The sequence below is a fragment of the Malurus melanocephalus genome, unplaced genomic scaffold (genome assembly GCF_030028575.1).
Source record: "Malurus melanocephalus ecotype Western Australia unplaced genomic scaffold, MMel_1.1 scaffold_279, whole genome shotgun sequence".
Taxonomy (NCBI): domain Eukaryota; kingdom Metazoa; phylum Chordata; class Aves; order Passeriformes; family Maluridae; genus Malurus; species Malurus melanocephalus.
The window spans coordinates 655,458-671,911 of record NW_026623511.1 but is presented as its reverse complement, the minus strand read 5'-3'; the positions used below and the strand labels follow the sequence as shown (position 1 = coordinate 671,911).

The 16,454-nt window shown below is 57.7% G+C and overlaps 1 protein-coding gene across 1 annotated transcript in view; it reads left to right on the top strand.

Annotated features, from left to right (window-relative positions):
- Positions 1-8,357, top strand: part of FHOD1 (formin homology 2 domain containing 1) — a 16,208-nt gene extending 7,851 nt beyond the window's left edge. Inside the window, exons 4-22 of the mRNA XM_057376428.1 lie at positions 163-230; positions 310-415; positions 793-887; positions 1,311-1,422; positions 1,508-1,602; positions 1,691-1,834; positions 1,953-2,167; positions 2,321-2,431; positions 3,924-4,090; positions 4,334-5,220; positions 5,470-5,622; positions 5,760-5,942; positions 6,194-6,313; positions 6,467-6,628; positions 6,728-6,918; positions 6,991-7,183; positions 7,263-7,416; positions 7,502-7,678; positions 8,079-8,357. Of these exons, the coding sequence (XP_057232411.1) occupies positions 163-230; positions 310-415; positions 793-887; positions 1,311-1,422; positions 1,508-1,602; positions 1,691-1,834; positions 1,953-2,167; positions 2,321-2,431; positions 3,924-4,090; positions 4,334-5,220; positions 5,470-5,622; positions 5,760-5,942; positions 6,194-6,313; positions 6,467-6,628; positions 6,728-6,918; positions 6,991-7,183; positions 7,263-7,416; positions 7,502-7,678; positions 8,079-8,161 (3,416 nt within the window). The 3' untranslated portion in view covers positions 8,162-8,357. The remainder of the gene's footprint in view (positions 1-162; positions 231-309; positions 416-792; positions 888-1,310; positions 1,423-1,507; positions 1,603-1,690; positions 1,835-1,952; positions 2,168-2,320; positions 2,432-3,923; positions 4,091-4,333; positions 5,221-5,469; positions 5,623-5,759; positions 5,943-6,193; positions 6,314-6,466; positions 6,629-6,727; positions 6,919-6,990; positions 7,184-7,262; positions 7,417-7,501; positions 7,679-8,078) is intronic.
- The last annotated feature ends 8,097 nt before the right edge of the window (positions 8,358-16,454 follow it).

The window sequence follows — 16,454 nt, the reverse complement described above, 5'->3', positions numbered from 1 at the left end:
GTAGTTATGGAACAGCAGCTGCTTCCAGCCGCAGTGTCCCAATGCTGGGGCAATGACACAGGGGTTGAGTCAGGGTGCAGGGCTTTCCCAGGAAGTTGTGAGTATTTGGGAGCCCTGGCTCAGCAGTGAGCCACTCACATCCCATCTCTCCTTTCCTCCCAGAAAAGCTGTACAACTCGCAGGGGCCAGAGCTGCGGAGGTCCCTCTTCTCCCTGAAGCAGCTCTTCCAGGTGAGGTGTGGGGCTGGGGACACCCCCAGAGCTGGCTGCCCACCCCACTCTGTGGTAACATTTGGCTTTCTCCCTGCAGGAGGACAAGGACCTGGTGCCAGAGTTCGTGAACCTGGAGGGGTTGACGTGCCTGGTCAAAGTGGGGACAGAGGCTGACCAGAACTACCAGAACTACATCCTCCGGGGTTGGTATTGGGACACAGGGCATYTCTGGAGCAGGTTGCCTAAAGAAACTGTGAACGCCCCATCCYTGGAAGTGTTCAAGGCCAGGTTGGATGGGTCTTTRATGCAGCCTGGTCTAATGGAAGGTRTTCCTGCCTGTGGCAGAGGTGCTGGAATGTGATGGTCTTTAAGGTCCCTTCCAACCCAAACCATTCCAGGATTCTATGCTTATCCCCAGGGAGAAGGCTGGCACTCAGGGTGGATGAGCCAGCAAGTTTGCCAGGGCTACTGTGCCATCCCAGCTGCCAGACATTGCCCCTGCTGCAGTGATGCTGTGCAGGGATGAGAATTCCCAACCCCTGCSTGCTTTGCCATCGCCTGAGCACTCTCTGCCTTGCAGCCCTGAGCCAGATCATGCTCTTCGTGGACGGGATGCAGGGTGTCATCAACCACAACGAGACTGTCCAGTGGCTGTATACACTGTCGGGAAGTGCAGTAAGTGCCTGTTGCTCTGGGGAGCTGCCTGGGCCCTCTGCTAAATCCCCTTCCCTGCTGGTGGCTGTCCCCTTGCACTGTTCCTCAGAGGATGTGCTCCACTCTCTGCCTCTGGGCTTGGCACCCTGGTAACCTTTGCTTGTGGTGGGTCCTGCTCCCACCCATCTGGAAGTCACACATAGTCTGCAGAGCTGCCCATCCTGATGTGACCACATTCCCAGCCACAGAGCTTGAATAAGACACTCATGCTCCAGGTCCCTTCCCAGAGCCTCTTGTGTGGCCATCAGCCTCACAGCTCTGGATCCCTGGCCCCATGAAAAACAAATCTCACAGTCCTGGGGCACAGGCACAGCCACACCACAGTGTCCCAGCATCATGCTGGCAGGCCCCTGCTGCTGTCCCAGCTGCCATCCCTTGTCCCAGTTTCGCCTGGTGGTGAAGACAGCGCTGAAGCTGCTGCTGGTGTTTGTGGAGTACACAGAGCCCAATGCCTTGCTCCTCATCCGCGCCGTCAATGCCGTGGACCAGGCGAGAGGTGAGTCAGCCTCCTGCCAGGCCCCTGCTGTGGCACAGTGTCCCCTCCTGGCCTGCTTGTCACCTGCATGTGTTGCTTTTCCCAGGTGCCTGTCCGTGGTCCAACCTAATGGCCATCCTGGAGCAGCGCAACGGGGCTGACACGGAGCTGCTGGTGTTCACCATGACACTGATCAACAAGGTCTGGGGGGGTGTCCCTGTGCTGCCACACTGCTGGGGCTCAGTGTGGGTCACCCCAGTCTTAGCAAAATCCCTCTGGTCCTGCTCAGATTCTGGCAGCCCTCCCAGATCAGGACACATTCTATGATGTGACCGACTGCCTGGAGCAGCAGGGCATGGAGCAGGTGGTGCAGCAGTATCTGGGCAGCAAGGGCACTGACCTTGACTTGAAGCAGCAGTTCACACTCTATGAGGTGAGCGGGGCTCCAGCAGGATCTGGCCATGTGCCACCTGCCTCTAGCAGGGAGGACGGGTGCATGGGGTGGTGGGGATGCTGCTGTGCCCGGTGCCATGGCCCTGCTCCCTCCACAGAGTGCTCTCAAGCTGGAGGATGATGCGGAAGAGCCGCCCCCAGGAGGACGCAAAGAGCGGAGGAGRACAGACGAGGGCCGGCGTGGGTGGMGGTCCCARGGTGGCTCCCAGGATYCCAGTGCCGATGCCCAGCCACTGCTGGGSTCTCCTGGCACTCCAAAGGAGCCCCCAGCTGAGGACACCCAGCCTGTGCCCACACCGAGCAGCCCAGCAGAGTAAGTGCAGCTGGAGGTGTCTGTGGTGAGGGTGCCCCTGGGATGGTGAAGGCACTGAGATGCASCATAAGCAGCGCTTGGATCCACTGCTGGTGCCAGAGTGGAGAGCAGCCCTGTGGGATCTGCTCTCAGTCCCTTCACCTCTTGTCCCAGACCCTGTCCCAGCAGCATCTACAGCAGCGCGTCCAGCGTGCGGCTGGCCCTGGCCTCCCCCCCGGCCGAGAAGGAGCATCCCCCGGGCCCAGGAGAGCGCAGCATCTACAAGTAAGGAGCCAGAGCAGCTGGGAGCATGGGGGCCCTTGGGGCAGCAGGATGGGCTTCCCTGAGCATGAGTGCGTCCATCCAAGGGTGCACACTGCCTTTCCCAGGGGGAAACAGTCTGGGAGGGCACCGGAGCTGGAGGGAWGTGTGAGGGGGCAGCAGGTATCAAAGAGTCCGGCCAGGAGCTCTCCAAGGCATCCTTCGGCATGCACAGCTCTGCTCCAGCTCCTYCTCATTCTCTCTGCCCACGCTTGCCCTCTTCTCTGCCCACTCTTTCTGTCTTTCCTTTTGCAGGCTGCGCCAAACTGCCCCTGTCTGGTAAGTGCCTGAGCTCTGCAAGTGCGTGCTCCCTCCCAGCATGATCTTAGAATCGTAGGATCCTGGAATAGYTGGGGTTGGAAGGAACCTTAAAAATCATCTGGTTCCAATGCTTCCACTAGACCAGGTTCCTCAAAGTCCCATCCAGCCTGATCTTACGGGGATGGGGCATCCACAGCTTCCCTGGGCAACCCATGCCAGCGTCTCACCACCCTCACAGGGAAGAATTTCTTCCTAATAGCCAATTTAAACCTACTCTCTTCCAKTTTAATGTCCTATTAATTCTCCCTTGTCCTATCCTATGATGCTCTGGGGGGAGCAGGCACTTGTACCCGCCTTGCTGCCCCCGTCCCTTGCCTCTCCCTTGACTCCCCTTCAAGTCCTATGAGCCCCACAGATTATGGCACTCTCTGATCCTCACTTTGGGGTGCAGTGTCCCTGCTGGGGCTGGCACAGCCCTCTCCAGGTGTCCTGGSCTGGTGCAGGAGAAGATGTCCCATCTCTCCAGCACCCGATGCCAGTGGTGCCTGTGCACGAGGGGACTCGCCAGGCTCTTCTGGCTCCCTGTGAACCCTGGAGCCATGGGGCAAGGGCCCCATGCTGCAGGGCTGCCAGGTGGGTGTGTGCAGGACACACGAGCCCTGGGGACTGCCAGCAGTGGGGGCTAACCCCTGTTTTCCCTCAGGCGGGAGGATGCCCCCTCCTTGCATGGGGACAAGCCTATTTTGAAGAAGTTTGAGTAAGTAGAGGCATGCGTGTGTCTCCAGGCATGCGCTTCCTTGGACTGGTGCCCGGCTGGAGGTATCTGGGCTCCAGACACACAGGGCATGAGGAGCAGGAGAGTGCCCTCAAGTGTCTGCCGTGGTGCCCTCCTGGGTTTTGCAGCTTTTGGTGAGGGTTGCGGTGAGCCCCAGGTCTGGTGGCAGGGGCACCCTGATGGCACAAGCCTTCAGCTCCCATGGGGCTGCAGTGACTCTGTCCCTGAGCTGTGGGGCCATCCCCCCTCTGCAGCACTCAGAGGAGGCTGAATCTTGGTGTCTCTGATGCGGTGTGGCCGGTGCAGGGGGTTTCTGTGCTGTGGGACTGGCTGTGCAGTGTGGYGTGGTGTGGTTTGCTGGTTGTCCCTGTTGTCCCCATCCCTGCCTTGCTCCCAGCCAACGTCCACCCCATCTTGCAGAGCTCGGTTTTTGGAGAACTTGGCTGCAGCCCAGAAGGAGAAGATCTCTTCCATGTCCAAGGGCTGGCTCGATGTCCTCAGCGACACTACACTGGAGCATCCTACTGCTCTTGCATGGGAAAGAGACCACGGCACWTCTGATTCAGGGATGGAGCCAGCCAGCATAAGTAGGTGCTGCCAGGATGTGTGTTCCCAGCTCAACCGGGTCCCTGGGGTGGGAATTAGTGGCCCCTCTGTCCCCAAGCCATGCATGTGACACAGAGCCCTGAAGGGCTGGTGGTACCACCTTGCTCAAAATGCCAGCATGTGAGCACACCCCACCAGGGAGCAGGACCCCAACTCCCCATGGAGCCCAGCACCACCTGCCCTCTCCAAGCAGATTGTCCCAGCTTCTCCCTCTCTCCCTGCAGGGTCTCATTTGGCTCAGTCTGACRCCACTGACTCCTGCAGCAGCATCTCCTCTGACACCAAATTTATGTTGGACATGCTCTATGCCAAGGGCTCYTCAGAGTCGGGGAGAGAGAAAGTGTTCCGTGAGATCCCAATATCCCCCAGGATCCAGGGTGAGGCGGAGATGGACACCAAGGGAAGTAGCAGCCAGGAGCAGGAGAGTGCCCGGCTCCGTAGCAGGGCTCCAGATGGGCCAGTGGCCAGTGCCCATGCCAAGCTGGCACGTGCCATGTCCAGCATAGATGCCGAGACTCACGTGCAGAAGCTGGAGAACACTGGGATGATGCCYATCAAAAAGGACATGGAGCTGACATGGGAGCGCCTAGAGACCACCCCCGTGCAGCTGAAGATCAAGGACTTGGACTTCACTGATTTGGGGGAAGAAGAAGATTTTGACATCCTGGACACAGGGCCAATGACCAATGGGTCCTGCCTCCATCCTGGCATTGAATCAATGAGTGCTGGAACATTCATGGCTCCCCCTCCACCTCCTGCCCTCCCTGGTTGCCCACCACCACCACCTCCACCTCCTGCCCTCCCTGGTTGCCCACCACCTCCCCCTCCACCTCCTGCCTTCCCTATTTGCCCACCACCACCACCTCCACCCCCTGCAGTCCCCGGCTGCCCACCCCCACCAGGCCCCTCAACAACAGACGGCCCCTCCCAGGCCAAGAAGAAGAGGACAGTGAAGCTCTTCTGGAAGGAGCTGAAGCAGTTGGATGGCACTGTGGGGTCTGGCAGGTTTGGCCAGGGGACACTTTGGGCATCCCTGCAGAATGTYGACGTCAATGTTGCTAAACTGGAGCATCTCTTTGAGTCACGGTCAAAGGAAGCGCCAACCTCAAAGGTACCAGTGGGCACCCATTGGCCGAGGGGACTTGAGGGGTGGGAGGAAGCTGTGGGTTCCTTGGCATGCACTGCCACCCCTACCCTCTGTCGAAGATGGGAAGCCCAGAGGCTCAGTGGGGACGGTGATGGGCAGTGCACAGATTTGGTTTGGCTCACTGCGTGCTCTGTGTTTGGTTCCCCATGTTSATAAGTTCATGAAGGCGAGCCCTTTGCCTGGCTGCCCCCATCCATCCTGTCCTCTTTGCAGAAAGCCATCGATGGGAAGAAGGTGGTGGTGGTGTTGGACCCCAAGAGGAGCAATGCCATCAACATTGGGCTCACTGTGCTGCCGCCCATCCACGTCATCAAGACAGCCGTGCTCAACTTTGACGAGTTTGCRGTCAGCAAGGAAGGGATTGAGGTGAGCACAAGAGAAGCTCAGCTCCTCTGAGGTCCTCAGCAGGTCATTTCCTCAGGCCAGGAGACTTCCATGCCATGGTACTGGGGGTGACACATCCAATGTATGGAGTCTGACATATCCCTCTCTCCCTGCTCTAGAAAATCCTAACCATGGTCCCAACTGAGGAGGAAAAGCAGAAGATCCAGGAGGCCCAGTTGGCCAATCCTGACGTGCCTTTGGGCTCTGCAGAGCAGTTCCTGCTCTCCCTGTCTTCCATCAGTGACCTCACGGCCAGGCTCCAGCTCTGGGCCTTCAAGCTGGACTATGAGAGCCTGGAGCAGGTACAGAGCTTTGTACCCCATCTCCCCTCTGCCCTTCCACCACTCACACCCCAGTAGTGCTGAGCACTGAGCCAAGCACTTTTCTGGTGAGGAGCAGCCATATCCAAACATGGGAGGTGCCAAACTGGCTGGGGATGGGCTGCAGGTCCCCAAGGCAAGCATGGGCTTGGATTGATCAGGAGGTGGGTGAATGCTGAAGCTCCAAAGGGAGAGGGTGGCCAAGGATCTCACCTGCTTCTCCCCTCACCCAGGAGATTGCAGAGCCACTCTTTGATCTGAAGGTGGGCATGGAGCAGCTGGCCAGAAATCACACATTCAAGTGCATCTTGGCCACACTGCTGGCCACGGGCAACTTCTTGAATGGTTCCCAGGTGAGGAGCAGGGTGAGGACCAGCCATGGCATGTGGGCACCCGGAAGGGTCCAAGGGGATCTGGGAGGCACTGGTGGGGACCCACTGGGTCTGCAGACTGGAGTTCTGCTGGAATAGGGATGGAGAGTCCCTGCTGAGTCCATTGGGTTTCAGAGCAGAGGCTTTGAGCTGGGCTACCTGGAGAAGGTCTCAGAAGTGAAGGACACAGTGCACCGACAGTCCCTGCTCTACCATCTCTGCCAGATGGTGGTAGAGAAGTTCCCAGAAACCACTGACCTCTACTCRGAAATTGCCTCCATCACCCGCTCCGCCAAGGTGAGGCAAGGCAGTGACACCCGGGAAAGGAGAGGGTGTGGGTCCTGTGGCTGCCCAGCCACACCAGCATGGCCGAGGACTGACGTCTCACTCTTCCAGGTTGACTTTGAAGAGCTGGCCAACAGCTTGGTGCAGCTGGAGCGGAGGTGCAGGGCCTCCTTGGACAACCTGAAGGTGATTGCCAAGCATGAGACCAAGCAGGTGCTGAAGAACAAGCTGACAGAGTTCCTCAAGGACAGCACCCAGCGCATTCTTGTCCTGAAGGTGGTGCACAGGCGCGTTCTCAACAGGTTTGTGGCTTGGGGACACAGCAGGAACCTCGCAGTCCTGTTGGTGGCCTGCTGTGACCGATGTTCCCAYAGGTTTCACTCCTTCCTGCTGTACCTGGGGTACCCGGTGAGCACGGCACGGGACGTGAAGGTGACGTCCATCTGCAARCTGCTGCAGGAGTTTGCCCTGGAGTACCGCACCTGCCGGGAGCGCGTCCTGCAGCAGCAGAAGAAACGCGCCGCCCACCGCGAGCGCAGCAAGACCCGGGGACGGCTCATCACCGAGGTACGGGGACACTCGGCCAGGTGCCACCAGGAGGTGATGCTCCCCACGTCCCCAACACCAACCTCTCCTCCTGTTGCAGACTGAAAAATTCTCCGGCATTGCTGAGGCTGTTTTGCCATCGGCTGTGGTGTCCAGCAGCCCCAAGGAGCAGATGGAAGCGGGTCACGAGAGCATGAAGATGTTGCTGACCTCCCCCACRGATATCCCTGCCCGCCGCAGCCGAGCCAGCCAGGGTAGGAGCAGGATGGYAGAGGAACTCCAGGCATACCCAGCTGCCTGGTGACGGCTGATGCCAGCATCCTCATTGTCCCCATGCAGGAACAGGGCATGGCACCCCAACCCAGGGCTCTCCAGCCCAGGAGGATGTTCCCAGCTCCCCCGATGATGCTTCAGATGAAATCATGGACCGGCTGGTGAAATCAGTGACTCACAATCCCAACCCCCGACCCTGCCCCAACAAGGAGCGCAGGAGGTCCCGTGGCAATAGGAAGTCCTGTAAGTCCCATCCCTGTCTCCTTGTGCCCTGTTCCATCTCTGTTCCCATRCTCTGTCCCTGTACTCTGTCCYGTGTCCATGTCCCTGTCCCCTTACCCTCTTCCATCTTTGTTGCCATGCTCTGTCCCACATAACTCTGTTTTCCCATGCTCTGCCCAGTCTCCACGCTGCTTCTCATCTCTGTCCCTGTCTTCTGTCCCATCTCCATGTATCTGTGCTCTSTCCCCATGCCTAGTCCTTTGTGTCCTTGTTCCCCATGGGCCACCCATGACCTGCCATGCTGAGCCCACCAGGCACTGCACCCCATGACCCCTGCCCTGCCTGGGCAGCCCCCCAGTGCACAGGGGCTCTCACCCAGTGCTGCTCATGCTGCCAGTGCCACAGTCTCCTCTTCCCGCAGTGCGGCGGACTCTGAAGAGCGGGCTCAGCGATGAGCTGGTGCAGGCGCTGGGCCTGGGGCGGGCACCTGGCATGGAGGTTTGAAGGGGCCAAGGGGGCTCTTGCTGCTCCCCACTGCCAGCAGCCCCAGGGCAGGACGTGGTGGCAGCCCCTGCGGTTCCAGGATCGGCATGCTCCATACCTTTGGCTTCACCTCACTTTTCCCTGCTGACCTCCAGCTCCCCGGGGCACGGGCAGCAGGAGGGAGTGATGCCCCAGATCTTCACCATGGCCACCAGGATGGAGGCTCAGGGTTCATCTTCTCAACAGTATTAGAGGGGTCAAGGGGCTGGACCCAGACCCCCTCTGGGAACTGGGTCTGGCCCACAGCTGCTGTGACAATAAAATGATCTGATATGCTGCCAGCGTCCCTTGTCCTTGTACCTGAGGGGACAGAATGATGTGAKACCCCCTCCCTGGCCAAGCCAGTATCCTGCATTCCTGTGGCAAGCACTCAGCCTGCCCTTTGGCTTGCAGACACCACTGTCCCTCTGAGGACAGCACAATCCCCTCTGTACCGGGAAAGCTGGGGACCTCTCCAGAAGGAGCAAGGACTGCTGTCAGGCTCAAGGCTGCAYACTCAAGGGCAGGAGCAGCACCTTGAGCTCAAGGCACAGCACAGTAAAATCGTCTCACACCTCMCCTCTCCTTTACAAACCTCTCCTGGGGGCTTTAGCCAGACCCAGRCCTGGGTCAGAGGCAGCTTGGTTGTTCCCCTCTAGGAGCAGGTCTGGGGCACAGCAGCCACACTGCCCCCAGCTGCAAGCCTCAGAAATACCTGTGTTTGGCAGAGACAGGCTGCCTGTTCCTGTAAATGCATCAAGGACAGCATCTGCCTGTCCCCATGGGAGCCTGGGAGATGTTCCTGCCACCTCCTGTCCCGGTGGGGCTCAGGCTGTGCCAGGCACAGATCAAACCCCACTCTGGGTGCTGCCTGCAATGCTCCTCACGGGTGGGCACCACTTCTGAGTATCCCCCTCTGCCAGCTGCATTCTCTGGGCACTGTCACCTGTTTTAGAGACATTTGGGAATGGTGTCRTGTCATCCATCACGACAGCTCCACCTCGGCGCTGCCCTGGCGCTGCCTCCAGCCCTGAATCCCGCACAGCAGGTCTCTGTGGCTTTCAAGGAATGAAGAAAAACTCCACTGGGCAGGGCGGCTTTTTCCTCTTGGCTATCTCTGCCCAGGTTGTTCCTCTCCCACGAGGCTGGACATGCCAGTCTGYCCCAGCTTGCAATGTGTCTGAGATRTTCCCAAGTGGCCCTGAGAGCAGCAAGATGCCACACTGAGAGCTGCAGGTGTTCCAGAGGTGCCCCAAAATGGTCTGGCTTTCCTGCCCTCTGGGTGCTTGACTCGGGGCTGCAAAGGCAGGACAAAGTGGTTATGATAGTCAACAATGAGCTGCAGGAAGAAGAGAAAGGGGTGAGAAAGCAACYTCTTGACCCCTTTTACCTGCTTGAAAGTGACATTTACCTGCTTGAAGTGACACATGTGACAACCCCAGGATTGTCACTCCTGAGGGCTTGCTGGGGAAAAGTGTGGCGGGGTGCAAGAGAACATGTTTGGGTTTTTCCACCTTTTTTTTTTTTCAGCCTTGGTGTTATTTCTGGGATTCCCAGCCTGGCCCCCGACACTTGCTGCCCTTGAGCGGCGCCTGAAGTGCTTGGCTTGGCCAGGGCACMAGTGGTTTATGCCAAAAATACAACAGGCAGGGGTGACCCCTGGAAATCAGACGGGGTGGCAGGGTGCTGGAGGCACCTTTGCAAGCTGAGGCAGGTTCATGGCAGTCAGACGAGACTTGGTGGGGACCCGGGGCACATGTAGCCTCAGACAACATCAACAGAGATGGGCTTGGGGTGCTGCACCCCCTTCTCGAGGTGGGATGAGTGACCCTGCCGGGGCACCCTGTGGCACCCAGCACCTCCATTCCTCCCTCCATCTCCATCTCCATCTCCATCTCCATCCCTGAGTGGCTCCTGCCCACGCCAGCCCGGGACCACGAGCTGTGTCTTGCTGCCACGAGGGGGCACGGCGGCCACACGCACGGCGAGGCCACCCTAAAGGACGTCTCATGTCCCGAAAGGATGTCGCGTGTCCCGCCGCTCTTCAGGCACTCGCCGCCGGCCCTCGGTTTGTTGTTCTCCCCTGCCTGGCACCCGGCGGGGCTGTRCCCTGCTCCCCCCACCCAGCGACACATCCTGCCTCTTTCATCTCTGCAGCTGAATGACAGCCGTGTCCTTGGTCCTGCTTGTTAGTCTGGCTGGCGGGGACAGGCTCCTGTCCCCTGTGATCAATTGTGTCTCCAGGGCTTGTCCCTGGCCCCCATCCTGCCTTGGCCCCCTTCCAGTCAGTGGGGAGGAGCAAGGGACAGCAAGAACCAGCCTGGCTCCACTTTATGTTGCATTTACCCTTTTCTGTACCCTTACTGCCATTGAACATGTCCCCTGCCTTCTCCATTCCATCTTCTCCATGGGACTGTCCCAGTGCAGGGTCCTGATTGCTGCCACACTCCATGGTTGGCTCCAGTTTCATGCTACATGGTTATGTCCCCACTGACACCCCCAAGCTCAGGACGGGGGATTGCTCATGGTTGCCTCACAGTTGCCATGAAGCCCAACCACCTTGTGAGGGAAGAGCAATTTTTTTCCCACCAGTGACAGCACAACCTCACTTTTCTTCCCAGGTTAGAGCTATCCCGAGCACTTCTTGCAAGCACTGGTGCACCCTGGCCACCTTCCAGAAGCATTRTGACCATCTATCCCCCACCAAAATTCCTCCTCCTGTCCCAGSTGGAGGACTCCTACTCTACTTCCTGGCCTCAACCCTCTTAAGCAACTTCAGGCTGACAACATGCTGTGTTCTGCAACCACCTTCCCCAGCAGGATGCAGGCGTGGGATGGGAACCAGGTCACAGCTGCTGTGACCTACTGCCCTCTTCCCTATCAGCAGAGGGAGCAGGATGTTACCTGGAGCGTGGCCCAGTGGGCTTCCCCCGGCATCTGCCTTGTGGCCAAGGGAGAAATGCATTTCCCTGGTGTTTTGGTACAGACTGTGCGATGGGAATGGAAGAGAAGGGAGATGGGAGGCTGATGTTGGGCTGGCAAAGCCCGTGTTTCATAGCCACACTGATGGAGAGAGGTCCCTGCTGCCCAAAAGCAGCTCTGGTTTAGGGAATCTGGCGCAGAAAGTCTGGCTGGCAAAGGCTGTGTGGGCACAGTGAYGCAAGGTCCTCACCAGGGCAGAAGGTGAAACCTCTCCTAAAGCCATGCATGTGGTTGGAAACAGAGCTGTGTTTTGTAAATACCTGGGGATAGTGCACAACCTGAAAAAACAAGTCAGAGGCAGGAATGTTCTGAAGTAAAAGGGGTTTGGAATGAGCCAGACCCAGGGTCAGTGCTTGGCTGGATGCTCYATGCTGTCCTGGGGAGCAGCCCTGGTACTGCCCAAAGGAGCTTCTCCAGCCACAGCACCCCAGGAGGAAGGAGGCCCTGCTCAGACACTGGTCAGAGGTTTGGGCTGTGCCCACCATCCAGCTGCGATGTGTGGAAACCGCCTAAAAATGCAGAATCAAAGCCTGGGGCTCAGGTTAATTCCCCTGAGCTCCAGGGGCATGGGGAAAAACACGGCATCAGATACAGCAGACCATGGGCACCAATGATCTGTGATTTAGAGCTTCAAAATATAAGGAAAGACAAAAAAAGTCTTTGGAAGTTGGAAACAAGGAATGGAAAAAGCTGGGGAAGAAGAGGAAGAATATCCCAGGATGAGGAGCTAAGGTGGCTCCATGGAGCTGTGGCTCAGGTTGGCCATGCCATGGGAAGTGGCTCCAGGCTGGGCTTTTTTAGGCTCAGTTTCCCATAGTTTTGGGAATGGATTACAGGGGTTCTGTTGAGTGCAGGAAAGGCTTCCTGGAGCAGAGTTTGGCTTAGACGAAACACAACCACCAGTGGATCTGCGCTCCCTAGAGAAGAAAGCTACAGTAACAGAGTTCCCAGTACGTAGCAAAGTTCAACCAGAACCAAGAGAACTGTGTAAGTTCAGTAGTAGGACACAAATATTTGGTGCCAGGAGTAATCAATCACTGTCCTCTGCGAGATGCTTTGGGTGAAAAYGAGAGTTAATTCCAGGTGGTGCAACAGCCTTTGTCACCCCTGAACTGTCTCCAGCCCCAGACGCTAATGGGCTCCAGTGTCTCACATCTTCAGTGTGAGGGATGAACCCACATCTATTTAAGGACACTTTGGGGACATTTGGGTGACAAGGAGCCCCCTGTGCTTTAGTCCAGCATCCCCTTTCCTGCGGGTTTGACACTCCRTGGTGGCTACCCAGCCCTAAAGTGACATTGAAGGAGGCTTCAGCCCCATGGTCCCTTCTCCTGAGAGAACTGCTCCCAGGGAAGAACTGTGCCTCACGGCATGTGTGAGGAAGCAAAAGTTGGCAGAAATATCCATCAGCATTGAACAGGCAAAAGTGCCCTGTTAGGCGCTCTCCTGGGTGGTGTTTCCTGAGGAGATAATAGCCTTGGAAGAAGGACTTGCTGTTTTGAAGAAGATTAAGTACCTGTGGCAGCAGCATGTGGATGAATCACAACCCTCATGGGCTTAGAGCCCCTGGAAATGGCACTTTGAAAACAATGTCATGAATCTTCTGCAGATCAGATTAGGGAGTGGAACAATTATCTCAAAACCTGTTAGTCATGGGAGGCTCCAGGAGCTGGAGGAACAGCCTAAGGCAAGGGGAGCACTAGGAAGATGTGGTGTGTGTGTCCCCCCTCCCAGGGACCTGCTTGAGCAGCCCCAGGAAGGGTGTGGGAGGTGGCTGTGGTTGAACCAGCCCCGCTTCCCCTGTAAAAGGTGATCTGTAATTAGCAAAACGGGTATGGAAGAGCTCAAGTAGGTCAAAAGGTAATGGGGCTATCACTGGCATTTCCCAACAGCACAGCAGGGCTGGGAGACACCCTCAGGGTTGGGCAATGGGCAGATGAACAAGGGAATAGCCATCAAAGTCACCCTGACTGCATACCAGCCTTTTGGAAGAAAGCTGGCGGAACGGTCAGAGCCAGCAAACAGCGCTGCTGGTCCAGCCCTGCCACACTGGACCTGTGGTGAGAGCACCCATGGAAAGCCCTGGCTGGTGTGACAAAGAGCACCGTGGCTATCTACAAACCCATCTTGAGGTGTCCCACAAGAAGGGCATCCTGAGACCATGTGTGAGGAGATCTAGTAGGGATGGATGGATGGATGGATGGATGGATGGATGGATGGATGGATGGATGGATGGATGGATGGATGGATGGATGGATGGATGGATGGATGGACATCCAACCCAGCTCTCAAGGGGTTGTGGGAATTCATGTTGCAATTTGGGAATGGCTACATCTACCCTCTGTGAAATGTCGTCATGGGTACAGACTACATATTCTGGCTGTCCCTGCAAAGCACCTTATCCCTGACCTGCTCCTGTGCATGCTCCAGCACCTCTGCCTTGGCCAGTGCAGCAAGGGATGTTCTCTCATGGAAAACAACCTTTCTCCAACAGGATTTTTCAAACCCCAGTGATGTGTGATGAKGTTTAACTGGATCCACTTCAGAGCCCAAGTTCCCTGAGGCTCTGCCTTGCGGCCACCTCTATTATTTTCATCAACTTCAGTAGCCCAGGGCCGCAAGCAAGCAGATTCCTGTGGCAGAGCCCGCGGCCATGCTGTTGGGAGCATCCCTCCTCCTCCTCTACCTTGCTGGCATTCCCAACATTCCCCTGAGCACTTCGAACTCAGCCGGGTGACACCACCACACCCCAGCCAAACCACCCCAGCCTGTTTGGTGCTGTACTTTCTGCAGTGCTGCCGTTGCCATCCCCACTGATGAAATGTGTTTTTCTGACAGTACCAGGGAGGCTGTTTCCAATAAGAATGGCACAGGCATCCTTGGCACATGCCCCCACCACGACAGGGCTCATGGGGTCTGATGGGGTGGCCGATGCTGACGGCAGCAGAGCTGGCAAAGCCTGGTTTCACCAGGAAGGGAGAGCGGTGTTGATGTTGGCACGCGAGAGCCCACGCGGAGAGTGCTGAGGGTCAGGCCCACGGCAGGGACGCACGAAGGATCACTGAGTACGGAGACTTGGTGAAATATTAAAGMAGGTGCTTAATAAAGCGAGCCCAGCGGCAGCAATTACCCTGTGTAATTAACCTGGGAAGGAGAGGACTTTGCCCCCCAGCCAGGTGGTGCAGGGAGCTCCCGCCAGCAGCCTCTGGAGGTGGCATGGACCTGGCACCCGGCGCTGCACGGCAGGGCTTCCCCAAGCTTCATTGGGGCAAGCCAGGACCTGACCTTCCAGCATGGCTCACCCTGCTGCAGCCCCAGAGTAACACCAGGTAGGTGAGTCAGAGTGCTGCCCACTCTGGGTGCTGAGAAATGGTTTGGGATACCCCCGGACTCATTGGCCCCAAGTCAGAGGGAGCAGCTGGGAGAGACTCACACCTCACCTGCCTGCTCTGGGCACTGAGGAACTGACCGTGGCCAATGCACCGGGACCCAGCTGGCCCAGTGSCCATACAGTGCTCACCCAGCAAGGCCTGAGGGCAGCACCCTGTGCAGGGAGATCCAATCGAGGGGTGGTCCTGGCGGTGGCCATGCCCTGTGCTCCCCTTGTCCCAGTGGGGTGTAGGTGCTGGTGGCACTGGTTCTGGCTTGGGCAGCCTCCCTCCTGCTAAGCCACCCTGGATGCAATGCCAGTTCCTGCCAGGAAGCTCTGCTGGATGGGCACTGAGCCAGGCTGTGCTGGGCCAAACCAAGCCGAGCTGAGCTGGACTGAGCTGAGCTGAGCTGAACCAAGCTAAGCTAAACCGTGCTTACCTAGGTGGCACAACGTCCCCAAGCTGTACTGAACAAAGCTGAGCCGAGCTGTGCCGAACCAAGCTGAGCTGAGCTGTGTCACAGGTGCTGCAGCGTCACAARCCATACTGAACCGAGTTGAGCCGTGCTGGACTGAGACGAGCTGAGCTGTGTCAAACTGAGCTGAGCTGAGTCAAGCTGAGCTATGCCTACCTAGGTGGCATGATATTCTAAACTGTGCTGAGCTGAGTCATGCTGAGCCATACCAAGCTCTGCTGAGTTAAGCCGTGCCTATTTAGGCAGCATGATGTCTCCAGCATGCTGAGCAGAGCTAAGCCAAGCTGTGCCAAGCTGAGCTGTGCCTGTCTAGGTGGTATCCTGTCCTGACCTGTGCCAAGATGGGCCGAGCTGTGCTGTACATGGCATGATGTCCCAAGCTGTGCTAAGCCAAGCCTGAGCTGTGCCTACCTGGGTGTCCTGAGCTGTGCTGAACCGAGCTGAGCTGAGATTAATTGCACCTATGTAGGCGGCACAGTGTTCTGAGTTGAGCTGTGCTGAGCTGAATTGCGCCTACTGAGGTGCCACAATGTACTGAGCAGGGCTCAGCTGAGCTGAGCTGAGCTGAACCAAGCCAAACTGTGCCAAGATGAGCTGTGCCTTAACTGGGTAGCATCATGTCCCAAACAAGACTGAGCCATGTTGAGCAGTGCCAAGCTGAGCCAAGTTGTGTCACTGAAGTAGCAAAGTCCTGAGCTTAGCTGAGCCGAGCCAAGCCAAGCCAAGCCAAGCCAAGCCAAGCCAAGCCAAGCCAAGCCTGGCACATCATCACATCCTGACCTTAGCTGAGCTGCACTGTGCTTGTCTGGGTGGCATCATATCCTGAGCCATGCTGAGCTGAGTTGAGCTGTGCATATTGAGGTGGCATGATGTCCTGAGCTGTACTGAGCTGAGCTGTGCCAAGCTGGACCAAGCTGAATTGTAACTACTTAGGYGACAAAATGCCCTGAGTAGGGCTGAGCTGAACTAAGCTGTGCTGAATCGAGATGAGCCATGTCTACTGAGCTGGCAAAATGTCCCGAGCTGTGCCAAGCTGAGCTGTGCCTACCTGGGTGGCATCATGTCCCAAGCTGAGCTGAACTGAGCTGAGCCATGCCAGACTAAGCAACACTGAACACACACCTACCGAGGCAGCACAGTATCCTGAGCAGGACTAAGCCAAGCCAAACCATGCCGAGCCAAGCCGAGCCAAGTCAAGCCGAACCGAGCCGAGCCGAGCCGAGCCGTGCCTACCCAGGCAGCACGATGTCCCGAGCCGTGCCGCGCAGTACCGCGTCAAGCCACACCGAGACGAGCCGTGCCGTGCCGAGCCGAGCTGCGGGTACCAAGGTGCTCCGCCTCCTCCCCTCCCCGGCCGCCAGTGTCGGTGCCGGTCCCAGTGCCCGCGGCTCCCGGTGCCCGGCGCTCCCGGTGCCCGGCGCTCCCGTCCCGCCCGGCTCCCATTGGC